Source organism: Erythrolamprus reginae, chromosome 2 (genome assembly GCF_031021105.1).
Source record: "Erythrolamprus reginae isolate rEryReg1 chromosome 2, rEryReg1.hap1, whole genome shotgun sequence".
Lineage (NCBI taxonomy): Eukaryota > Metazoa > Chordata > Lepidosauria > Squamata > Dipsadidae > Erythrolamprus > Erythrolamprus reginae.
Genome location: NC_091951.1, coordinates 224,179,489 through 224,205,709, shown reverse-complemented (window position 1 = coordinate 224,205,709; position 26,221 = coordinate 224,179,489). Strand labels below are relative to the sequence as shown.

At 43.3% G+C, this 26,221-nt stretch overlaps 1 protein-coding gene across 2 annotated transcripts; it reads right to left on the bottom strand.

The window, feature by feature from the left end:
- IFFO1 (intermediate filament family orphan 1) lies at positions 1 to 26,221 on the bottom strand. 2 transcript variants are annotated; one of them, XM_070742099.1, is made up of 9 exons: positions 25,339 to 26,221; positions 12,800 to 12,860; positions 12,611 to 12,706; positions 11,733 to 11,873; positions 10,743 to 10,900; positions 7,881 to 8,001; positions 3,558 to 3,653; positions 1,395 to 1,525; positions 1 to 710 (listed from the first exon to the last, which is right to left on the bottom strand). In XM_070742099.1, exons 1-9 carry the CDS (start codon positions 26,157 to 26,159, stop codon positions 608 to 610), a joined length of 1,728 nt encoding a protein of 575 aa, XP_070598200.1. In that variant the 5' UTR covers positions 26,160 to 26,221; the 3' UTR covers positions 1 to 607. The 2 variants fall into 2 exon arrangements, with proteins under 2 accessions (XP_070598200.1, XP_070598199.1); XM_070742098.1 differs by having other exon boundaries at positions 10,743 to 10,924; positions 25,339 to 26,220.

Sequence of the window (26,221 nt, the reverse complement as noted above, 5' to 3'; positions counted from 1 at the left end):
TTGAAAAAAGGAAGGTAACCATTTAATGTTCTTATTTCCAGACATGACACATCACATATGACTTCTGCGCCAGAAGGCCACAGCCAAGCAAGGCAAGGACAGAGCGGAGGTGGAGGGATTGGGTTCTTTCTGTGTCTCCACAACAACCGACTGTCACTATTGTGTACATTGTGGCCTGGAGGGAGGGCTCTCCTAGCCCAGCCTCCGGTTCACTTGGCACCAAGAGAAAGTTCAGTTTTGCTGAACTGAGGCAGACCCCGCTTGCATACGTGGAGCAGGGGGAGGAGAGTCACGTACGTTTGGAGGCTGCAAGGAAGATGGGGCTTCATAAGGCAAATCTTCAGGGCGCCAGATACATTTAGATGGGAGCCTCCCCACACAAGCAATGGCAAGAAGGAAGGAGTAGGAAGGGGTGGGAAAGAGCTGGGACATCTCCTTGCCCTGGGCGTCTTGGTTGGCTCCATGTTCAAGTAGGGAGGGCATGAGTGGCAGAATTCTAGGAGCAGCTTCTTGACTCTTTCTGCCCCTCAGAGCTTTAGCTCGGACAAATCTCCCCCACACTCCCGGGACAGGAGGGGGACACGCAGAGGGGACAAAGCCTCCCTCATTATCTTATTGAGGCATCACTTGGGAGGTCATGATCGGACTCCTCTGTTTCCTCGTTTGGGGCCGATTCACAGTTCGGTACCGGAGTAAAAGCAGGAGATTTTCTGAAAGAAAAAAAGGGCGGGGGGGTCACACGGGCACTAGGGCTAGGAGGAGGAGAGGAGAGAGGCCTCCAAAGGGGTCAGACACAGGGCTCGAGAAGCATCAGGCCATAGGACAGGGCACAGGTCGCATGGAGAGACTCGGCTGAAGCGTTAGTGTGGCTTCATAACTAGAGCGGACACTGTCGAAGAGCACAAAGAGAGGAAACTCAGGTGGGCAGGTGGGAGCTTCATTGGGTGCTCGCTAAGCTTAGGATTACAGTTGGATGGGAAAGTCAGAAGAGTTTTCCCCAGCCCAGTGCTGCATTGAATTCATTGTCCCACAAGCTAATGCAAAGGCCCGGCCGATCAGTGGTGCTTCTTTTTTCCGATGAGAGTTGTCGTTCGACAGCGATTGCATCTGACAAAACTGCATCACCTTCTAGAGACACATGGCACGAAACACAACTCCTGCAAGTCTGCAAGGGGGGGTTACAGCCAGTCACTCAGAATCCAGCTCAGGTTTGCCATCACCCCCCCTTTGAGGTGCTCCCATAACAGAGAAGGGAACTCCAGAGGTCCATGTTGCCTGGTCTCACCTCTTGGTGCTATCTGGAGAACTCGTGTGATCTAACCCCTCCCCGCTCCCTACGCCATCAAGGATTACAACATGGCTGTGCTATAGCCACTCATCCCGTGCTCACTTACCTATCTCCGGACTGGGTGATGAGGCGACGACAGGTCTCCATCTGCACGTCTAACCCACGCTTCATGCTGCACATCTCCATGTATTCGTGAAGATGCCGGTTCATGTCGTTCTTTGCTGTTGCTAATTCCAGCTAAATAAAAGGGTAGCAACACAGGGGATCATTCTGCCGACAATATTGGGGTCATTACGCTATCTCCTACTGTTCTCAAAAGGCCTGGTTGCACCTATATTATTGGCCAGGCAAATATTCATTCATTTATTCATTTGTTAGGTTTCTATGCCGCTCTTCTCAGGGCCGCTTACAACATAATAAATACAAGTAGGAACCTAATATTAAAATACTACAATAACTAAAAAAAAAAATCAGAACCCCATTTATCCTAAAACAACCATCCACATTCATCTAATCCAGTGGTTTTCAACCTTTTTTGAGCCACGGCACATTTTTTACATTTACAAAACCATGGGGCACATTGAGGGGGGGGGGGCGGCTAAAAAAAAGTTTGGACAAAAAAATTCTCTTCCTTTCGCTCTATTTCTCTCTCCCTCTTATTTCTTTCTCCATCCCTTTCTTTCTCTCTTCCTTCTTTCCTCTTTTTTGCTCTTTCTCTCCCTCCCTACCTCCCTCTATGTCTTCCTCTCTCCCACCTTCCCTCCCTCCCTCTCTCTTTCTTTCTCTCTCTTGCTCTCTCTTTCTTTCTTTCTCTCTCTTGCTTGCTTTCTCGTTTTCTTTCTCTCTCCTGCTCTTTCTTTCTTTCGCTTTCTTTCTTTCTCTTGTTTTCTTTCTCTCTCTGAGCTTCGCGGCACACCTGACCATGTCTTGCGGCACATTAGTGTGCCACGGCACACTGGTTGAAAAACACTGATCTAATCTAATCACTCATAGCATCGGCCGGAGTTAGGTCTCAGCACTCATGGCCCCCATGCCTCTTCAAAGCTTTGCAAAAGGCCAGGAGCAGTGATGGGCTCCTACGGGAACGGTAAGGAACGCAGTTCCGGTAGCAAAATTTGGAGCTCCACCCCAGAGCACCCAATTTGCACTGAAAGATGTTGAAACAAAATGCATAAGCCTTGCCCACAGTGTGGTAGTAAAAACTTTGGTAGCCCATCACTGGCCAGGAGGGAAGGGGCAGTACATATGCCTTAAACTCCATATAGCCTAAAGACACAAGGTAGGTTTCAGGATGTCAGCTATGGAAGGAATTTAATCCAGTGGTGAAATCCATTTTTTTTACTACCAGTTCTGTGGGTGAGGCTTGGTGGGCATGGCAGGGGAAGGATACTGCAAAATCTCCATTCCCATCCTACTCTGGGGCTAGACAGAGGTGGTATTTGCTGGTTCTCTGAATTAGTCAAGCTAGTTATATTCCTTTATACCACGCTGTATCTAAACTTTGTCGCATATACACACACACACACACATAATTTCCCTTGTGATTGTCCTTCACTGAAAGGCTTCTTCCATTTGGACATAAAAACTGATTTTCATCAGAGCCATGCTCTAGTGAGACGAAGAAATAGGCTACTCTATGTTCTAGAGAGTTGCCATTTGGCCAAAACTAATTGGACACCCAGTGTTAAAGGATATTCCTTTTTAGACAAATTCTTTTGGAATTTTGAAAGTCCAGACCATAGGTCTTCAAACTTGGCAACTTTAAGACTTGTGGACTTCAGCTCCCAGAATTCTCCAGCCAGCATGCTGGCTGGAGAATTCTGGGAGCTGAAGTCCACAAGTCTTAAAGTTGCCAAGTTTGAAGACCTATGGTCCAGACATTATACCAATTCAGTTTTTGTTTTAACCAAGATATGCCAAACAAATCAGAAGTTGCTTTATACATAATTCTAGGTCAAAATCAAACCACATTATGCATTATGTAAACCAATTGGCAAGTTCCCATGGGTAATTTATTTAAGTGGTACATGCATTTGTTTCCCCCCCTTTTCAATAACCTTTTTTTCTTTTTCTAGAGAAAGTTAATTGCTTTCTTTCATTATTATTTTTCTTTTTGCCATTGCCATTTAGCTTTTTTAAGCCATGACATTGGCACTGGGCTATGCCAATGATAATAAATATGCCAGCCTGTCAGCTTTATACTTGACAAGGTGAAGGCAACTTGTGTTTCTCTTGCTTCCAAACCTGTCAGATATTTTTCTTTCCCCACCTCAATTTGGTCAATGGTTTCCTGATACTCCTTCTCTCTGCTTTTGAAGAGTGACTCTGTGTCCTTGATCACCTTCTCCAAACTGTCATCTGATTGCTGAAGAAAGAGAGAGAGAGAACAGACGCCATTCATGGAAACCAAAGTTAGAGAAGTCGTTCTTATCACATGGCAGATCTTATAACCATTATTTCTCTTTTAAAAAATCATTTATTATGTTGTTTCCAGAAAGGAAACTTCCATGAGGCTAAAACACCAGGCTGCACTTTTATCTGTAGCACTAATTACAGCAGCCCCATCCAACCACAGGTGGCCTCATTTTCTCTTGTAATAATCCTTCAGTTGTTGTCTCCTATGCATCACTGTATGCATGCATGGATGTGTCATTCATTCTTGTTCAGAATCCAGGGATGATACAGATGACTGATCTCCTCCTGGGCTGTCTGCCAAACTCCCCTCTTCCCTGTCACTCACGCTTCCTTGGTCAGAGGAGACTTCGTCGGCAGATTCTACTGGAAGCAAAACAGGCCTGCGGCATGTGGATGTCTCCCCCACATCCACCTGCACATTCCTTGGGGCAGGAGCTGGGCCAGAGCTAACCACAACAGAAGCATTTATGGATTGATTGATTGATTGGATTGGATTGGTTGAATGACTTTCAACCAGTCACTCATTCAGTCCAACCAACTTTCCAGCATTGTGGGTTGTGGTAAAAAAATAAGAGGTGAGGTATCTATTAATGCTACCTTCAGCCCCTCCTGGAGGAAAATAGGGATATAAATTAATTAATAAATCAGCAATAAACTGTAACAACAACAACAACAACAACAACAACAACAACACCTTATAAAGAGATTTTCATTCTCTGAGATCCATTTGTCAGGTGTATAGGAAAAGGGGTTCTGTTGGGGTTATTTTTTAATACTTTTACCTCTTTACTTCTCAGGAAATTAATTTCCTCTTCAGCCAGATTTTTCTTCCAGTTAGAGCTAATTTATACTATTTTAATTGTTTTTATATTATATCAGGTTTCATTATTAATTTATTGCTTTTAGTTGCATAATGAGTGCATCAACTGATAATCTATTTCTTACTTACTAATGCTTGGCCCAGCGATATGGTCCTGTCTCCAAAGACAAAACAATTCTACAAACACAGTACAAAGACTGAGTCTCACGTCTTAGAAAATAAGCTATAGTCTGTCACATGCTGGCATTTCTAACTTTATACTCTTCACATACACAGGATCGTTGTCTGAGAACCTATTTCTGCATCAGCTGACAAGCGCATCATTCAGAAATATAAGCAATCCTGGAACTATTCATAACAGAATTCCAACCCAAACATTGTACAAGATGAGCAACAAATTACTTTGTTAGCCACCCTTTCAAGAAATCAGAGAAATAAATTTAGAGACTTCAAAGTACATATAATTGTCTTCTTTCTCTACTAGAAGATAGATGGGCTCACTTATATGTGACTAGATTGTTCTGTCCCAGCTATGGACCAGAAAGAATGTAGCACACATGCAGTTTGTTCAAACCTATGTTTACTCAATTAACGGCTACTAATAAACTTGCTTAGTAGTTGACACACACAAACACAAGTTAAAGCAGTCTTTTATTGAAAAATGAGCTGTTAATTAAATGGCATTAACAGCTAGCAGAAGTCCATAAAGTCATAAATTAAGTCTAAGCAATTAGTCCTGGATATCTCAAGAAGCTTAAAAGTATTGGCAAAATGCCCAGAAGCAGTCCGCAGGAAGGATGCCAAAACAAATAAACTGAGCAGACATTTTCAAACCACGAAGGTATCTGAACAAACAAATATTGTTTCCTGCAGAGTTTTTGCTGTCATAGTCATCTCTTAAGTAGGCTAGGGGAGTGGCCAATTAGCCCCAAGCCTTACTCCCAAGGAGACCTCCTCCTGAGTAGCCATTCCTGCCTTTTGGCAGCTTTCCGTGCTCATGCATTAAGAAGAGGCTCCTCCCCTTCTTCCTCATCACTGATGTGAGGTGCTGGAGATTCCGAAGGCCCTGGCTGAACCTCAGCCTCTGGCAGCGAGTCCTCACCAGTCTCCTCACTATCCAACTTGGGTGTCAGCTGCATAGGCCACTGACACATCACCACATCGGCCTCTTCTCGGCAGGGATCCACTGCCAGCTGCATGGGCTGCTGGCAGGTCACAACACAGATAGCAACTTTTCATTATACGAGAGAATGGGTGCTTAAGTGTTCAGAGTGTACAAAGAACATTGTATTATATGTACCTTTCCTGGGGAATGTTATTGCTCCAGAAATCTATGTTCTTCCCATACTGAGGAACTTCTGTTCCTAGAAGACCTGTATTTCCCCTGAGCCTTAGGTTGCAATGGATGGAACCTCTAGCTAAACGTGTCTTGGTCTGTGTTTTTGTACAGAGTAACTGGAACCCATCTTTGCATTGTGGGGGATTTTTCTGTTTATTATATTGTCAGCTGTGTCACGTTGTGTATTGCCAGCCCTAGAGACATTCAGAGACATTCAGTAATTAAGTAGTTAACTCTGTTTATGTTAGTTTAGCTCCGCCCATTATGATGTAAAATCCTGTCTGGACTGCCAGCATCACTTCCTTTCTTCTTGGGAAGAATCCATCTTTTTCTAAGTCTTTAACAATGTAAGACGCATAGAAATTGCCTGGGATCAGGCATAGCTATTTTCTTTGTTTTCTTAATAAAAGTAACTTCGTTTGAAAGCCGTTTCTGTAACTTAATCCATCGCCTCCAGATTTGATTCATTATAGCTCACGCGGGCTGTAATTTATCTACAAAATCTGACAAGCTGCCCAGAGTTGTTATGGAATTTGAAATAAATAAACTTTCCAAGAAGAGACTGTTTTTCTCCTTACTTTGTGTTGTATATACTCCTGGTCACTTGGAGGATGGCGAAGAGGTTGCTGACTCTGATACAGATAGTGTTTATGAATGAGTGGCAGGTCCTGGGTTACAGGTGTCAGAACAGATGGGAGGCCAGCCACAGGATGTTGCTATGAGTCCTGACTCCAGTGAAGAAGAGACAGATAATAGATCCGCATTTCAGGAGGGTGCAAAGGCGCAGGGAACAAGTGTTAGGGAAGAGATATTAAGGGGAGGAACGGGTTAATTACTGAAGTGATTTATTCATCACGTCCGGGTGCCAACAGGGAAGAAGGGTGGAGTTTTCAATGTTGTAAATCCATCATGGACATGTGCTGGTATGGCTATGAAGTAAGTTAGTTTATTCTCTGCTATTTAACAGCTGTTCTTAGTGCTTTGAACTACGCTGCCTAGACATAAATCTTAAGATAAGGGAGGAGGCCTGGAGTGCTTTGGTGTGCTTTGGTGTGCTCTAATTGTTAAGATAAGAGAGGAAGGAATGTGACTGCCTGTAATGCATTTTGAATACGGAGGAGAGGAGAAGTAAAGATGGAGTTTTTGTTTATGAAATCCTGCATTCACTAAGCGTTATTTCCAATTTAACCAAAGTTCTAACCAGAATCCAGAACACTTTGTGGGCAGTAGTAGTTTCTAAAACCCTTTGCTTCTGGTTCACGTGCATGCCTATGATGCTACTGCACATGCACAGAAAATTCTGCATATGCGCAAAAGCTTCCCGGGCAGGTGGGCAGAGCCTCCCACCGGTGGCACTACTGGTTCTTAGGACTGGACCAAATTGAGAGCAACCTACTGCTCTTTGCGGGTCATAGTTTATCTTACCTCAAAGCAAGGGCAAAATCTTGATAATGAAGGGATTCCCAATGATCAGACAATCCAACTTTAAATAACCTGATGAGCTCATTGCTCTTTTTAAAAAAAGGATATTCAAATATGTATCTGAAACCAAAGGCATCTAGTTATTCAAACAACTTGGTCAGAAAGTTGATGTGTCTTCTATACACGTGTGAACATGTGCCAAACGCACAGCGAATGCTGGCTGGGGAATTCTGGGAGTTGAAGTCCAGATATCTTCAAGTTGCCAAGGTTGGGAAACACTGCTTTACAGCACTCTCTGGATGGTTTACAATGTCAACATATTTCCCCCAACAAAATCTAGGACTTCATTTTACTAACATCAGAAGGACGGAAGGCTAACTCAACCGTGAGCTGGTCAAGATCGAACTCCTGCCAGTGAGCAGACTTAGCCTGTAATATTTCATTCTAACCACTGCGCCACCACGGTCCAACCCCCTCAGTGTAGAAATGAGTCAAAGAGCCCAGTAAACAATAGGAGAGATGTCATGTAGAACTGAACGGGACTGAATCTGGAGGTGACAAAAAGGACTGCTTAGGAGACAGAAGCTGTATGTTACCTCTCCTTGTGCCTCAGCAGCAGCAATAGCATAGCCAGAGAAATCTTCCCACAACAGCAGCGTTTCTTCAGTCTCCTCCCAAGTGAGGCTGTCACAGTCATCTTCAAAATCATATTCCCTCCTGAGGATAAATTGTAAATCAGTGGCGAGATCAAGTAGAAAATGCTGTAACAAAATAAGTGACTTCCATATTTCCTAGTACAGTATTTCCTGTTGTGGTTCAGTCTGGGACCCCTCCGGGAATGGCTGACCTTCTGTCGGTTTCCAGCTCAGAGGGAGAGGCTGAGGAACAGGAGGTGCAGACTGACGAGGAAGAGGAATCCCAGGCTGAAGAAGAAGGACAGCCAGAGTCCCACCAGGGGGAGCTCTCCCCAGCAAGCAGCCTGGATTCCTTAGGGGAAAATGCTCAAGACATCATAGATATGCGACAAAGGAGAGCTAATCAGAGACGGACTCAATTGGCTAAGTATTTCCAGCATTAGAGGTCACAGCTGAGTTTGGGTGTGGTGCTCTTGGGAAAGGATAAAAGGCGGACCCACCCTTCCTGGCTTGTGGAGTTTTATCTTGGAGATTCGTGAGACCTGTTTGTGAACTTTGGTGGCTTACAATCCTGGTTTGTGCCTTGGACTATTGAAACTTTGGGGGGGGGGGGGTGCCAGCAAGAAGCTTGTGGTATTGACTGGACATCAGGACCCTGCTGTAACGTATTATAGCCTGTCTGTTGTGAAGACAGGTTTTCCTTTGTGCTTATTTTTTCCAGCTATAAAATACTTTTGGCTTTTACCAGAGTGTCTGGCTGTTTTTTCAGTTGGTGTTGAGGTCTGGGAAAACCCAGACAGAACAATTTCCCAACCTTTTTTGAGCCGCGGCACATTATTCATATTTTCAAAATCCTGGGGAACATTTTGGGGGGGGGCGGGGCTAAAAACAGTTTGGACAAAAAAATCTTTCTCTTCCTCCCTTTCACTCTATTTCTCCCTCCCTCTTTCTCTCTCTTCCTTCCTTCCCTTCTTTCTCTCTCTCCATCCCTCTTTCTTTCTCTCTTCCTTCCTCTCTTTTTTGCTCTTTCTCTCTCCCTCCTTCCTTCCCTATATGTCTTTCTCTCTCCCTCCTTCCCCCCTCTCTTGCTCTCTCACTCTTGCTTTCTTTCTCTTTCTCTCTCTCTCTCGCTATCTCTCTCTTGCTATCTCTCTCTTGCTATCTCTCGTGCCAGCCACGCAATGCCAGCATGTACGGCGTACAGCAACATGTCCAGTCGCCGCCGTCGGTGCCTCCGTTCCGGAGGTCTGCCTCACAGCTGACCATCCTGCCGCCGCCCCACGGCTACTGCCTGGTGCCTCTGCTGCCGCTGCCCTCCCACTACCGACACCCTCCCGCCGGGCCCCAAAGCTCACCTGCTGCCGCCGCCAGGGAAGCTCCAGCTGGGTGGGGCGCTGCAGCTGCTAGAAAACTTGGAAGGCGCAAAGAAGGAAGCTCTCACAAGTTTTTGCTCTTCGCAGTCTCAGCAAAAAGCTGAGCTTCCTTCTTTGCGGCACACCTGGCCATGTCTCGCAGCACACTAGTGTGCCGCGGCACACTGGTTGGGAAACACTGTCCTAGTAGACACTCCAGGTTTGGGGGAAACTTTCCAGCCCTCTCTAATTCTGGAATGGATGTTTCTTGCAAGTGCAATCCAGGAGTTACAGCAATTTGGTACCGGTCCCTCTTTCCCAGTACACACAGATGGAAAGCTTCCAACATGAAGTTGTTTTCTCCAAGCAACTCCTTCAAAAGGAAACATCTATGTGTTCTGTCCCCACAAAGAACGCAACCCCCAATTTGTATGAACTTATTTAATCCAAACACCACTACTAATAAATTAGTAGTAAATATGCACACATCAATCTACGAGCAGTCTTTTTTAGCAAGCAGCCAATTACTAATTAATCTTCATTAATAGCTGGTATCAGTTGAAAGAGTAAGCAGAGCAATTTAGGTCCTGATATCTTATGTAGCTTCGGAGAGCTGGCAAAATGTCTAGAGGTAGTTCTTGATAACAGAAATGGCAGCAGAGAAAACAAAGCAGAAGTCTTTAGACATGGAGCAGACTATGATCAGATTGTTTTCTAAATGTTCTCTGCAGCTTTTCAGCTGCCTCTGATGTCCTTAAATAGGCTAGGGGAGTGGCCAATTAGCCCCCAGTCTTACTCCTGAGGAGATCTCCTCTGGAATAACCATTCCTGTCTCTTGGCAGTTCTGCGGGCTCTTGCATCAAGAAGAGAAGAAGCCTCTTCTTTCTCATCGCTGCTATGAAGTGCTGGAGGTTTCAAAGGTCCTGGTTGTACCTCTGCCTCTGGCACCAAGTCCTCGCCAGCCTCCTCATTGTCTGACTCGGGTACTAACTGCACAGATCGCTGGTGCATCACCAAGTCAGTCTGCTCTTGAACAGGATCCGCTATGGGCTGCTGGTGGGCCACAACTCTATATGATTCTTGAATGGTCCCACAAACTGTATAGAGCAGAGATCTCCAACTTTGGCAATTTTAAGACTTGTGGACTTCAACTCCCAGAGTTCCTCAGCCAGCTTTGCTTTGCTGAGGAAATCTGGGAGTTGAAGTCCGCAAGTCTTAAAGTAGCCAAAGTTGGAGACCCTGGTAAGAGGCTATTCCCCTTTCCAGAACAAATTCAATTTTACAAAGTTACAGGATAAGGGAAGAGCCGCTTATATTTATTTATTTTTAAATGACCCTTGTTTTTACAATAACAAGATTAAAATTCAGTAGTGCTGTTTAAAAAGCTTGTTTTCAGAAACCACTCAGGCAACCCTGAACTTGAGTTTGGTGCCTCTCTTTCCCTATCCCGCTGCAGGCAGGCGTCACTCACAGCTGATTCAGCATCCTCTGCATCTCTTCATTGATGCTCGCGGTGGTCTCATCCTCTTCTTCGTCCTCTGCTTTTTTGGGGGCCTCGCTCTCAGAGATGGAGGTGTCTTCATCACTGACCAGCTTTCGCTCCCGTTTCCGCCCCACTGTAGCTGGGACCTTAATGGGAGATAAGTGCAGAGACTACAGAACGAAGTTGGGTTGGAGATCGTAGGTGGATGGGTGAAAAGAGATGCAAAGGATGATGGGATGGAATGGAATGGGATGGAATGGGATGGGAGAGAGAGAAAAGGGTAGATAGATAGAGAGGCAGGTAGAAAGACAAAGGAAGAGAGAGAGAGAAGCTTATTATGACCAAGTTAAGATGATATGATGACTAAAGTGCAAGATTAGGAACTTTGATTTTTTTTTTAAATTAAAAGCTAAGCAGCTGAAGATGGAATCGGATGGGGGTTCATATAAAGGAACTCAAATCACACATCAGAGATGGAGGCAAGAAGACAAAACAAGACATACGTAGAAGGAGAATAATGCCAGGATTTGCAGTTAAGTTTTATTTGAAAGAAAAAGCTTCTAACTTAGATATTTTTTTCCAGCTTTAATGAAAATAAAAACTAACCAACTGCTTCTGTAAAGGAAGAAGAGAAAGAAGAATGTGTGCAAAGTAGTGCCAGAAAGTGAGCAAGTGAATAAGACAAAGAAAGAAAGAAAAAGAGGGTGGGGAGGAGAGGAGAGAGACGGCGTTAGAGAGAGACACACATGCTTTGTACCATGTCTCCCTCTCCGGCAACTTTTCCCCAGAGACGGCGTACCAAAACTGGATGGAGAGACGTTCTGGAGCTCCCTTTGTGGGAGTTGCCCTCCAATTCAAACAGGCCTGCCTGATTCTGCCATAGACAGAGGTGAACACATGGGATGAAGGTAGAGTGATGGGGACTTTTGCCCTTAGATGTTTTGGCTCCAGATGGGAAGGGAATTGGGCGCCTCTCACCTGAAACATCTTGATCATGTCCTCGCAGTTGCGCTGTTGGGCTACATCACACAATTTAGCTGTGATGTCGATACGTCGGCAAATGTCCATGTCTACCTTCATGGCCTTCTCTTGGATCTTGGTGTCCAGGTCACTAAGATTCTTAACAAGGCAGAAGAAACAAACAAGAGAGAATAATTAGGCCAATCTCCCTCTGCAGCCTCCAGCACAAATTATTCTGGTTTGGAGGTCTCATTTGGGAACGAGGTAGGGAAGGGAACAAGGGCATCATGCTTTATAGCCAGACATTTGATTGTTCTCCCAGTATTGTGGCAGTCTGTAATTATTCATTTGCTGTCTCTTCCCAGCCCTGAAATAAGTTTAATATTTAATTTCAATTTTTGGATTTAAGACACTGAGTAACTCCAATTGACTCTGGGAGGCTCAAAACATTAAAACAAGGTACCAAAAATAGAAATCAAAATAGAGACATTGAACATTAGAGAAGATGGTGAATCCAGACACCACTAAACAAACATCTCATGTTACCCAATAATAGCAATGGCATTTAGACTTATATACCGCTTTCACAGTGCTTTACACCCCTCTCTAAGTGGGGAGAGTAAGTATATTGCCCCCAACAATCTGGGTCCCCATTTTACTGGCCTTGGAAGGATGGAAGGCTGAGTCAACTTTGAGCCTACTGAGATTCGATCTGCCAAATTGCTGGCAGCCGATGATCAGCAGAAGTAGGTTGCAGTAGTGCACTCTAACCACTGCACCACCGAGGCTCATTTAGGGTTCCCATCACTAGACCAAAGCCTTGGAGAAGAGCCAGGAACACCATCAGGAATCAGTTGGCTTAGGGGGTCTGCCTGGAGAGGGAGTAGCATGCTCACATTACTCATCAGTCCTTTGAAAATGACCAGCTCTGCTTTTAGCTTCTCCACCTTCATGGTCAGCTCCTCTTGACATGCTTCTGCTTCTTGGGCTTCCTGGTTGAGAAACGGAGGAGACGTACGGATGAAAATGGAAACCAAGACCGAGACAGAGGCAAGAGAGTGGGAAGAAGAGGAAGTAGCCCTTACCTCGTGTAGCTCAGTCACTTGGTCCTGCAGCTGAACCCGCAACGTGTACTCCTCTTCCCACCTGAGAAGTCGAATAGGACAAGGCTATGACAGTGGATTTGAGCCCAGAGGGTGTCATGATGTAAAAACAACCCTCCCTGACTCCTTGCTCCCTGGCGCAACCTGGTCCCAGCAGAGGAACTTTAAATGGATGTCATCTACAGCAGGGCTCTCCAACCATGGCAACTTTAAACCTCGGCGGACTTCAACTCCCAGAATTCTCCAGCCAGCAAAGCTCAAAGCTCAGTAGGCTCAAAGCTGGCTGGAGAATTCTGGGAGTTGAAGTCCGCCGAGGTTTAAAGTTTGCCATGGTTGGAGATCTAGAGAACAGAAGTGTTGCAAATAAGCAGAGTTACCCCACTGGAATGTGTTCCTATGACAGGTGGGAGTCTCACCCCACATACTAATCTCATCTTGATCTGGGTTCACTGGCTACTCTCCCCCGCTCCGTTGAGGAGAGTAACCACAAACTATGTTTAGTAACTGCTGCACACTCAGAATATACAGTCATGACAGATGGCCCCCGCCTTTCATCCCTGCAATGCCGGATCAGGCCGATGGGCATGTCTAAATGCAGGAGTTTTCCTCTCCTTTCTCCCGCATCTATACCTGGCACTCAGCTGTCTCTGGCCTACGGAGTATCAATTTTCCAATGCCAACTAACTAGAGCAAATGCTTCAGGGCCATTCTCATCTCTGAAGGGTGTTAAAATCCGCCACAAGAGCCTTTGTTTGCAACATCGAAGCAATTCAATCCCATTCTAGTTGCAGCACATTCCCTGGCAGAATTAGTAGAAAGCTTTGGACTGAGAAGAAAATGGCAGTCAAATGCAACTCTACAAGGGAAAGGGAGCAGAACAGAAAGAGAGCCGCCCCGAGTCCTCAGAAAGGAGCGGCATATAAACCCAATCCAATCCATCAAATCAATCAATCAATCCATCAATCAATCAATCAATCAATCAATCAGAGATTTTGGAAAACCCAAGTGCGAAGTACCAGAATCTGAAAATTTCAGAAATTAAAATTTTTATCCCAGCCAGTAGTAGGTTTCAATTTTTTTTAAACTACCAGTCTCTGATGAGTGTGGCCAAGGAAGGCTACTGCAAAAGCTCCATTCCCACTCCACTCCAGGGGAAGGTCACTGCAAAATCTCCATTTCCTCCTGATCATCTGGGAGTCAGGGGGCCGAGAATAGATGGGGGTGGGGCCAGTCAGAGGTGGTGTTTCCTTTGCCATGCAATTTTGAAGGAAGCAGTTTATGGTGATGGTAGCTTCTCAGAATCTCTTGACTGAGCCCATGTTTTCTCTATTCTGGGGGTAAACCTATTCTCCAGAGCACCTGAAGCCAGAACAAAAGCAACGGATGGAAACTAATCAAGGAGAGAACCAACCTAGAATTAAGGAGAAATATCCTGACAGTGAGAACAATTAATCAGTGGAACAACTTGTCCCCAGAAGTTGTGGGTGTTTGTTTATTCAAAGTTTTTAAAAAGGGATTGGGCAGTCATCTAGGATTAGGCATTCATATAGCCATGATGGCGAACCTATGGCACGTGTGCACAGGTGGCATGCAGAGCCCTCTATGCGGGCACACGAGCTGTCACCCCCACTCAGCTCTACTGTGCATGTGTGCACACCTCCAGTTGATTTTGGGGATTCTGCCCCACATGTGCGGGGCTGGGGCATGTGCCTGGGGTAATGGTGCACACATTGCATTATGGGTTATAAGTGCAAGCAGGTCTATTAGGTTCAAAACAGGGTAGGGGGGGGCAGTATATACCCTATGGCCAGTTTTTTCTCCCAGGAGTCTGCAGGGAGGCCTATGAGGTCCAAAATGGGGCATGGGGAGTGCAGGGGTCATGTGAACATATGCAGGGGATGGGAAGAGCACAGGGCACTCACATGTGCATACACTACAGGGCATTGTGCTTTCAGCATGCAACAACAAAAAGGTTAGCCATCTGTAAAGTCCGGCCTCTCCCCCTTACTCAAGAAAGTAAAGACTCTTGAAACTTGGCATTTCAAAAGGAACCTTTTATTGAACAGAGGTGATAGCAGGATGAAAGAAAAGTAGGCTCTGAGATCCCTCAGACAATACAGGTAGAATAAAAGGAATTGGGAACCCCTCCCAACAGTCCAATGTGGATTCTACCAGTCCGCAGTTATGTTGATGTTACTATACCAGCCGCTCTGAGAATGTGATAAGAAAAGTTTCTCAGGGTCATCTTTGGCCGGCTTTAATGCGATGCAATCCACATGGCACTCCCTCCCCTTACATTCCCAAAAAAGCATGAAAATCCCAGGGTGCTTAGGCACCAGGCAAAAGGGCATAAATAAATAGTATGCAGGATGTAAGATACACGGGAGAGAAAGCAATAAAGTAAATAATGAAGAATGGCAGATTCACGGATCAGACACCATCCCTGTGTCACAGGGTCTCCTGCTTGAGCAGGGGGTTGGATAAGAAGACCTCCAAGATCCCTTCCAATTCTGTTATTTTGTGATTCGGTTATATAAAAGACGTTAAGTACCAACAAAGCTATTTTATGATTCACATACTAGATCTCCACAGAGAAGCGGAATGGTATAAACACAACAAGCATGATGGAAAATATGTGCTGCTTGAATTGGTTGATCTGCATTGCAAGGCCAAGAGATGAATGCCCCAATAACTGACCGAGGGATAAACAAAGCTGTCTCACCATTCTCAGAAATTCAATAGAGGGAAAGATATTTGGTCAGGAGATACAGCATGAAGCGAATATGCCGCTGTTTCTTTTCCCTCCCTCGTTGAACATTCTTTTAAACCCCGCATAAAATTAACCCCATTTTAAACCATTCATTTTCTTCTAAAACTAAAGGCCACTTTGTCGGGCTTAGTGGAATTTTTTTCCTTTGGCAAAGTCCAAGGCAAATATCCTGTAGGCTGTAGGCCAGAAAAATCTGCCACTCACCCCACCCTAAAGAATCAAAACAAATGGATGATTACTCACAGAGAAAGAACCACAAAGAACTGAGCAGAATATAGAAAAGAATGACTCAAGTTGGGGATATGAAGAAGGACGTGAACACACACACACACACACACAAAATGAGAATGTGGGAAATATTAAGGAGGAACAAATGGCTAGTATTATCATATGTCCAATTAAAAAATGTGGGTGCACAGGCATACCAGTCTCAACCCCCCTCCTACAAATATCCTGCTGTGTACAGTATTTCAACAAAATCTCCAAGTCATGTTATATTACCTGCAACTCTTGAACAAATTTGCTGTTCCTTTGAAATATAAAAAAACCTGCACAACTCTTGCTTCTGAAAAGTGTGCTTACTGATTCTGCAAGATCTTGCTTACAGTTTATTTCCTCAGGTAAAAAACATGATGGAATATTAAGAAATCTCTCTCTCTCTCTCTCCCTCTCCCCCCCACTCTCTTTTTCTCCCTCATATATATATATATATATATATATATATATATATATATATATATATATATATATACTGTATATATATATATATACTGTATATATATATATATACTGTATATATATATATATATACACACACACACACACACACACACACACACACAGAGCCACACAAAAATATTATGTGGTAGAAAGAGTACAAGAGGGCAAGGGTATGTTAGTATGCCAAGTACCTTTCTCTACAAAGAGATGGATACAAGAGGAACTGAGGCTGCTGATACTTATAGAGAGTGATTCTCTTCGTTACCTTTAAAATCAGGAGTGACAAAATGTCAGATGCCGGCTTTTCATACATACAAAAAGACAGCAAATTTGATTTAAATCGTTTGCAAATTCTACCTTTAATAAATCATTCTACTTCCCTGGTCTTCTGGAATGAGAACACACACTTTAGGTCCCTCCCAAAATCGGTATGGCCAGTGTTCAACTTTTTCATTTCTGTCTTATTAACGGATGGAAATGGACTGAACACGGATCAAAGAGCAAAACCAACCAGACTGTGTGCCATTAAAACCAGTAGAAGAAGCCAAGCATTCTTTTCTTTCTTTTTCTACGTTCAGCCTCAACTTCTCTTTGCCCTCCCCACCAGGTTTTCATTCGCATCTGCAATGCACCATTGCCTAATAATAGTCTTACTGCAACAGCCTCTCCATCCCACTTTGCACAAACCCAAGCAAACAGAGGGCATCCAGCACACCATTTCCTGGACTGACCTCACCACTAGCATCTTTCCCTCCCCCCCAAAAAAGATGGGTGTGTGTGTGAGCAAACCAATTGCCAACTTGAACCAAAGCAACGGAAAGAACAACAATCTACCAGCAGAGCTCTCTTCACCAGGCAACAAAGTACGATTTTTCCAAAGGCATCATATTCTCAGCAGAAAGAGAAACCAGGAAATGGGAATTCTAATAAGTCTCCAAAATCCAGTGTAGGGGAGCCACTTTTTGTTCCCTGTGCCCCCAGATTTATACTGCAATAACTTAATACATAACTGTAAATGCCCATATAGGCTGTGCTGTACAACTGATCTGACCTTTTCTACTAAATGAATGATTTATAGAAATAAATAGGTGAAAGGAGTGGGAAAATAATAGATCTGATTACAAAGAGGGTGGCAGTATATGATCTCCAAACTCCTACTCTATAAAGGCCTAGTTAGACCACACCTAGAGTACTGCATCCAGTTTTGGCCACCACGCTACAAAAAGACATTGAAACTCTAGAGAAGGTGCAGAAGAGAGCAACCAGAATGATAAGGGGACTGGAAACTAAAACATACAAAGAGATGTTGCAGGAACTGGGCATGGATAGTCTAGCAAAGAGGAGGTCCAGGGGAGACATGATAGTAGTCTTCCAATACTTGAAGGGCTGCCATAGAGAGGAGGGGTCAGGCTGTTTTCCAAAGCACCAGAAAGCCAGACAAGGAACAAGGACGGAAGCTGACCAAAGAGGGATTCAAATAAGGAGGAATTTTCTGATGGTGAGAGAGATCAACCAGTGGAACGGGTTGCCTGCAGAGGTTGTGAGAGCTCCAACACTTGAGATTTTCAAGAGGAGATTGGACTGCCATTTGTATAAGGTCTCCTGCTCAAGCTTGGCCTAGATGACCTACAAGGTCCCTTCCAACTCAAACAAACAAACAAAGTCCAACCCTTACATTCCATGATTAAGTTCTATATTAAATTCTATAAATAGGGACATGGAGATCACTTGCCTAGAAGCATGTCTAGTCCCTGATTCAGTCTGTTAGGTATGATGGTTCTATGAGTACCAGGTTTCTAAAGATTAGTTTTGGTCCACATTTAATGGCCCCTTACAGCCCATAACTAGAGTGAGCCTTCTCAAATCTCTTGTATATTCCCTCTTTGCATAGATGTATACTGCTCAAAAAAATTAAAGGGAACACTTAAACAACACAATATAACTCCAAGTAAAGCAAACTTTTGTGAAATCAAACTGTCCACTTAGGAAGCAACACTGATTGACAATCAATTTCACATGCTGTTGTGCACATTCAACTTTGTACAGAACAAAGTATTCAATGAGAATATTTCATTCATTCAGATATAGGATGTGTTCTTTGAGTGTCCCCTTAATTTTTTTGAGCAGCGTATAAATGTATAGAAGAATCTCATTGCTATATTGGTGTACTGTAATTAAAAACACAGAAAAGCTCACAAATGCAGCATGAAAACAATGTATCCCACCCTGACTTCAGCATTTGATATTTACTCTATACACTCAATTCTCCCATAATGGAGCGAGAAAAAAAAGGATCATAATTTCAAAGCATATTTATAATGCAGCCATAAATTTGTTGACTAATTTCTGAATTTTTTTTGGCATTATTATATTCTATATGAGATAAAAAGATGCCAAGCATTCTCATTGCCATAATAAAACTATAATTCCCAAGGTTTTGGAGAAACAGGCACATGAGTTGAGCAGGTACAAAATCAAAGCAAATTTATAACATAAATTGTTAAATTAGGTCACAATTTAGTAGAATTCAGAATTCTGTTTGCTAGAGAATCAAATATGTTGCTTATGTGTGTTATCTGGTTTTGGATCCTTCTTATCTAAACAAACCAGCAAACATAATCTAGGACTTGTTTTAGTATCACCAAATCACAATCTCTGGCTTGTTGCTCTATAGCAAGCTAGAATCAATACATGTTTTGAATCCTGACTTTGGCTTGTTAGGAGATCTGGAGGCAAATATTCTCTCAATTTACAACCACTTCAATTAATTATCTCTCTTCTAGTCAAATTTAGGAACAATTACATCCTTACATCTCACTGCAGAGATCCCAATTTAGATGCAATACTGTCTTAAACTAGCTTTTGTGATTTGTTTAATGCTAGCAAATGGCAGGAAGAGCCATTGGGAATCAGGCTCTTGTTCACTGTGATGTTGCTATATCTAAAGTAAAGCTCAATTAAATAAAGTAAAGTAAACCTCTTATTATAATATTAAATAAACGAACAGTATTAAATATGAAAAGGTCGTCAAATTTTTACTTCATAAAATAGTCATCTAGATCCTAGCCTAGATGATTATCTGCTACGTTTAAGGATAAAGATATTTTGCAACCCTTTTAAAAATCCCTTCCAACTTCAGAACTGTGCTTTCTGCAGACATCAACTGTGTACAGTCATCTCATGTCTACACTTAGCACTTCTAATTGTCAAAACTGAAAGATTAATCAATATGCATTTGGAATCTCAAACTCCAACTCATTCCCTGATTTCTGCAAATGGACTCAGTTTTTCTCTTGATTGTCATTTAAGGCAGGGGAGAAAACTCTAGATCAAGTTGTTTTCTTTGTTGTCTGGACTGGTGGCAAATGTCTGTGCATATGTGCATACATGCCAAATCTGGATGCTGAAGGAAAGGGCTGAACACAGCTAGCTGCAGAAAGATACCTTGTCCATCATAGTTATAGCTGTCCTAAAAGCAGCCTTTCCTATCTAGCAGTCTCCAGGCAGGTGGGGTCAAAGAGAAGCATGGGAACTATAAAAAAAGGCATACAATATGCTACCATAAACTGTAGCTGAGGAAAAAGAATACAAAATATTCTGTAGGTGTTGTTGCAGCATCTGTCACCCTTTGCCATGTCATCAGAGAGTTGTGATTCATCTACAGAACTACAGCATTCCTGTTTCTAATTTAGAGGATTGCGGTACTGCAGAAGTGATTTATAAGGACAGCTTTAGAAATCTGATGCAGAAACACAGAGAGAAAACAATTGTTTATTTTCTCCTCCAACTTGTGGTTAACATGATGCAATGATCTATCCAAACCTCAATAAAAGAGCTACAGACCCAATTTTCTGGGCAAAATACATTGTTTAAAGTGACCTTGACTTCACTTCATGTAGAAATGTAGTCATATAAATGAAGAAAATAAAACAGTATCTGAATTCCCACTCACCCAACTGAGTTGGGGAAGTCTATTCTTCTTACTGAACCTTTACAACAACTATTTTCAACAAGATTCAAAGGAGGAGGATTTAGAGTGATAAAATATTCCCTAATCCAATAATCCCTCTTCAGATTAGGCAAATACAGTATAGTGTCAGTTTATATTAGAGGTATCAATTAGTATAAGATGAATTGACAATATTTGTCCTTCTCTTGGAGGAGAAGTGAAACATTCTGAAGGAAAAATAAAGTCCAGTTGCCCTTTGAAAAAAAGCATCTTTGGGATATTTGTCCCTATAGTTTAATCTCATTGGAAATATTTATATAATACTAATATTACTATTTAATTTAAATATAATACTGTAAACTATTTTCCAGATACATTTATAGCACTTTTTAATGTTTAAACTATCATCAACTACTGTACTGATTTTGCTGCTTTAGATCCCAACTGGTCAACCCTGTTTCCACATATCAAAACATTTATAGGTTTTGTATGTTAGTTTTGAGGTTAATTACCTACAGTATAAAAATGAACTCCTATGAGTGAAATTACAAAGAAGAAGGTGAAGTTGGTGCTTGGTCCTTATCTGCTCACTCATTGGAAAAGACCCTGATGTTGGGAAAGATAGAGGGCAAAAGAAGGGGACAGTAGAGAGTGAGATGGTTATACAGTGTCATCAAGGTAATGAACATGAATTTGGACAAATTCCAGGAGACAATGGAGGACAGAGGTGGGCTGGCATGCTGTGCTCCATGGAGTCCCAAAGAATTGGACATGACTAAGTGACAACAAGAACCTCAACTGCTTCCTAATTCTCACTTATAAACCCCATGGAGAAGGATTCCAAGTAACAGGTTTAAGAGCAGAAATATGATTCATGGTTCTTGCATGCATGTTTGAACTCCAAAGTTGTCACTGGAGTCAATTTGTAAAGTTCTACTTTGTGGAACCCAGTAATGTGGTATTAATGAAGTGTCCTAGACTTTTAAACAGGGCTCCTGGAAGGTGATTCAGCAGAAGGGACTTGCTTCTATCTGAGCAAAGCACTTAACTGTGTTCAAACACTGCCAAGAATGATCATCTCTTTCCCTCTCATTTAAAAACTTGTTGAGAAAGGCAATACAGTATATGGATAGGAGAAGTGAAGATTCATTATTGTCTTGAAAGAGCAATGAATCATGAAACACAAGATAATGATAGCAATTACATTGAAATTAGTTGCAGGGACATTTTGCTAGATTGGGTAAAAGCATACATATAATGACAGATCATAATCTTGGTCTTTTAATCCAGGACTGGCCACAAATACCCAAATATAGGACAGCCAGCCAAGAGAAGGTTGGTGCAGAAAGATGACTTATATTTATTTATTGACATAAAGATAATTAAAGTACAGGCATCATATTTATAACCGAAACTAAGCATAACTGGTTTTTATTCCGATCCAGTGAATTTTAACGATAATTGTGTAGCACAGGATTCAGCCACTTTTCTGAGAATTTTGGGACATTATTTAGTAAGAAATGCACAATTGCCTGTTTAGGGTCGAGCTGAGTTGTTTAAGGAAGGTTAGCTCCAACCTTCAGGCGAGAGACAATTGCAAAGCGGTTTTGTGACTTATCCAATTTCAGTATCTCAGCATGAGCATAAGCAGTTTTGATGGGCAATAATACTGGATCTCCCAGTCAATGCCATTGAAGTTAGGTGTCTAAGCCTGCCAGCAAGAACCTCTGTAGTGTAGAAGAGCCCAAGAACATGACAAAATATTTGGGAATGCTAAGGCGTTAACACAAAACCTCAATGAAGTAGAGGTCTGGCAAATCAAATCTCTGCAAATAAAAACCTAATGTTCTTTGCTTGATCCCACTTCAAACTGTTCTAAACTCCTATGAGTGAAATTACAAAGTAGAAGGTAGAAGTAGAAATCTCTGCAAATAAAAATCTAATGTTTTTTGCTTGATTCCACTTCAAACTGTTCTAAACCCAGCAGTGATACAGATAAAGTGGTAAACCAGATCTGACATAATTTGATTCTTCCATAGGGAAGTGTGTTTTTATTAGTACAAGATGAGCCAAGGACTCTCTTCTAGTACTTTAACAGAATGGACTTCCAATGAAACATCTAAACTCTAACAAAGGAGGGCGGGGGGGTGGGGGGTTTGAGACTGAGCAGGGAGGATAGATCTCAGAAATGTACAGTAGATTGAACTGCTTATCCACAGCAGTATCATTATGCTGCACTGACTGTGTGCCATACCGCAGAGGGCATAATATTTCGGCTTTGACTAATTTGATTGGTGGAAGAAGAAAAGCCCACAAAGAGCAAATGAGATCATTTTATTCTTTCCTGAAAGTGGAAGATATCTCAGCTTACATCAGCATTGGGGTTTCTTTTTTTTTCTATAATTTTGCCAGTTCTGTTTTATAGACAAATATCTACGACTTTGAAATCTGGCTAGCTTTCCAACACTTAGGAACCAGCTTCGTCTCCATTTCTGCATATTGAATGCTTCTGAAAAAATTATAGTATGGCCAGAATCTCATATCTAATACCTAATTCTGTATTTGGATATAGCTGCAGAATGCAAACCACTTTTTATTCCCTGATGGGCAATGTCTCCATCTAATGTGCATAACTAGCTTCACACAAGTTTGCATATTTTGCAAAGCCAAAAAACTGATGACTTAAAAACAAAAATGGTTGGGATCATATTAATTACAAATTATAATTATGTTAACTGTAAACAAATAAACTCATATGACTTAGTGCTTTGTATGAATTTACTGTGCTAATTTCCTTGTGCCAACAGACCTTACTTGACCAGTTTTGTAAGGGATATCCAGAGAGATTCAAAGCTGACCAAATATTTGAACCTGACAGTAGTGTCTAATAAGCAAAGAATGACTTCAGTACATTTAATACCCGTGTACATTGCAAGACCTGTATATCTCCTTATTTCTTCAGTTTCAGATTGATATTCACTTTTTAAAATGCAATACATAATGCTTTGTTTTACTAGGTTGTGCAATGCTCAGATCCCAAGGGTTTTTTTTGGGTGGTGGAAAAGGTACTAATATAAAAAAAAGTCAATAACAAATGTAGATTTGAAGAAGAGCTAAATTAAAAAGACTGGATTGAAAAAAAAAATAGGGAAAAAATGACTTAGCAGAAAAAAGCTGAGGTGGGCACCCCACCATGAGGTTAACCCAAAAAGGAAGGTTCTTTTGCTTGGATCATCCACTGCCTCTAATGGCAGTAAACTTCTGATAGCGGGAGATACTCTGCAGAGCGTCTCTAGGTAACTGTAATAACTGAACACATTTTTGATAAATAATTTCTCCTAAAGACCTTTCTGCCTTCAACCCTTAGCCCAAAGTGTGCCTGCCATATATTCGATTGTACTTGTTCTTAGGTTCTATTGAAGTCACTAGCCTAGCATTTCAGAAGTGACTGGTATAGAATGCTATTTAATATTTGCCTTTCAGGGACTTATTTGTTGAAAATCTGCTCCGGGCTGTTTTCTACCTGTGGGGTAAAGATATACAGTGCTCCCTCGATTTTTGTGGGTTCATAGCCTATACCATGGTTTTTCAAAAATATATTAATTGAAAAATACTTCACAAGTTTTTTTCTATACCACGGTTTTTCCTGCCCGATGACATCATATGTCATCACCAAACTAATAATTTTTGCAAATAAATAACAAAAAAAATAATTATTTTTAATAAATAATTATGTTTAGAAATATCAGGATCACTAAGTGTCTTATTCAATGGTGAGTACCAATAATAATGGTGAGTAAATGGTTGTTAAGGGAATGGGAAATGGTAATTTAGGGCTTTAAAGTGTTAAGGGATGGCTTGTGATACTGTCCACAGCCAAAAATGGTGTATTTACTTCCTCATCTCTACTTCGCGGAAATTCAACTTTCGCAGGGGGTCTCGGAATGTATCCCCTGCAAAAATTGAGGGATCACTGTATTTGTAGTCTGTAAATAATTTTAGGCTTCAGCAGGTCCTACCTTGCAGAAGCTGATTTCAACTGAACAAAAAGGAAAACTCAGAGGACCCACTAACACCCAGCTGATTTGTTCAAATGTAGGGTATCTCTTATCATTCCCTGTCAAAATGTAGGTGACAAGTTCCTCAAATTAAAAACTCAGCCAACGCTAATATAAATAAATCGAAGCTGTGCACGTCTCCTGCGTGCTACATGCGCCGGCAGTTAGGATATAAATAATACAGTACTCCTGTAACAGTAATATTGCATGCCGAGATTTTGCTGAGAGTAGAATTTCTGCACCTTGGCAAAGATGTGACTGAGACCGGAGAACAGTTAAGTAGTAGCAGATAACAGGGGAGTCCTAGCTTTGTGGGTCTTTCATCAAGAAAATGGAGACGAAATGGAGAAGGCACAAGTGGGGAGGATTTAAAAGCAAAGCAAAGCCCCATCTTTTTTTCTTATCCAGTGGTGGGTTGTTGTTTCTTTTGGCTCCAAGAAAAAAAACCAGCCCAGCGGAGGCTGTGCAACTGTTTTCTCCTCTCTGAAAGAGACCAATGAGCTCAAGAGGAGAAGTGATGTTTCATTCCCCTCTTCCAATGAAAAGTCTCCAAAAGCTTAGATTTTGCCCTAAAATAGCATCATACCAAATAAGTTTATATGAGGGCCATAACGGAACAAGCTGTTCTCTCCCCTGTTGTTTTTTAAAAAAAAAACTTTTTAAAGCTAGCTAGGTTATGCATTTCGAGGAGGAGGGTTCACAGAGAAGAAAGTGACCCCATTGCCGGGTTTCTGAGATTTCCTTGATGGCAGTGATCATTTGGAGATCTCCCTGATGGCAGCAATCGCTCTGAGATCCCCCAAATGGCAATGATCACTCTGAGATCCTCCTGATGGCAGTGATCCCTCTGATACCCCCTAATGGCAGTGATCCCTCTGAGACCTCCCTGATGGCAGTGATCCCTCTGAGATCCCCCTGAGTGATTACTCTAAGGGGTGTCAGAAGGCCCCCCAAAGCAGCCTTCCAAACTTTCCCAGGTTCCCCGGACCACAGCCAGCCCTTCTCTTGCCTCTTCACACCTCACCTGCGCTTGTATTCATCCCGTTCCCTCTTCACCTTGGCCAGGACGTTGTAGAGAGCCCGGATTTCAGGGGTGATGGTGTCTATCTGAACCCCGACTCCATCCGGGTGCATCCAGGAGACCCCGGGCCCCTGGACGAGGGTGGTCTCTAGGCCTGGCCCCAAGCGGCGGGCCTGGGAGAACGACCAGATGGTCCCGGGCAGGAAGCGGGAGGATGCGGAGAAAGCGCCGCCGGGCAAGGAGGGAGACTGGCTAGACGTCGGGGTGAGCGGGGCTCCCGGGTGGGGGTGGCAGCTGGGGGAGATCAGCACCCTCGAGGGGCCGCTGCCCAGTCCCACCGGCCGGCTGATCCCGCCGCCGCTAGCCCCGCTGCTGAGGGAGAGTCCCAGCGGGCGGATGGGGCTGATGAAGCCGGTCTGGACGGCTTGGTCCCGGCTGGGTCGGCTGCCCCGACGGGCTCCCGCTTCCTCCAGGGCCTGCTGGAGCTGTTTTTCCAGCTGCCGGTTGCGGCGCTCCAACTCGTGCACCTTGGCCAGGAAGCATCGGAAGCGGAGGTTGAGGGTCTTCAGCACGTTGATGTTGGAGCCCAGGTCGTTGCGGAGGGCCATGGCGGCCGGTGGCGCCGGGAAAGAAGCCCCGGCGGCGAGGGAAGCCGGCGGGGCCAGGTCCCCGTCGAGCGCGTCCCCCGGGGGCTGCTGGGGAAGGAAGAGGAGGGAGGGCAGCTGCTGGCGCTGGCGCTGCTGCTCGGGGCCCGCCGCGGCTCCCGCCAAGCCCTGCTGCTCCTGCTGCAGGAGGAAGAGGTTGGGGCCGAATAACGGGTTCATGGCTCCGCCAGCCGTCCCGCAGCCGAGGCAGGGGAAGGGGGAAGCGGGCGCTGGGCGGGGAG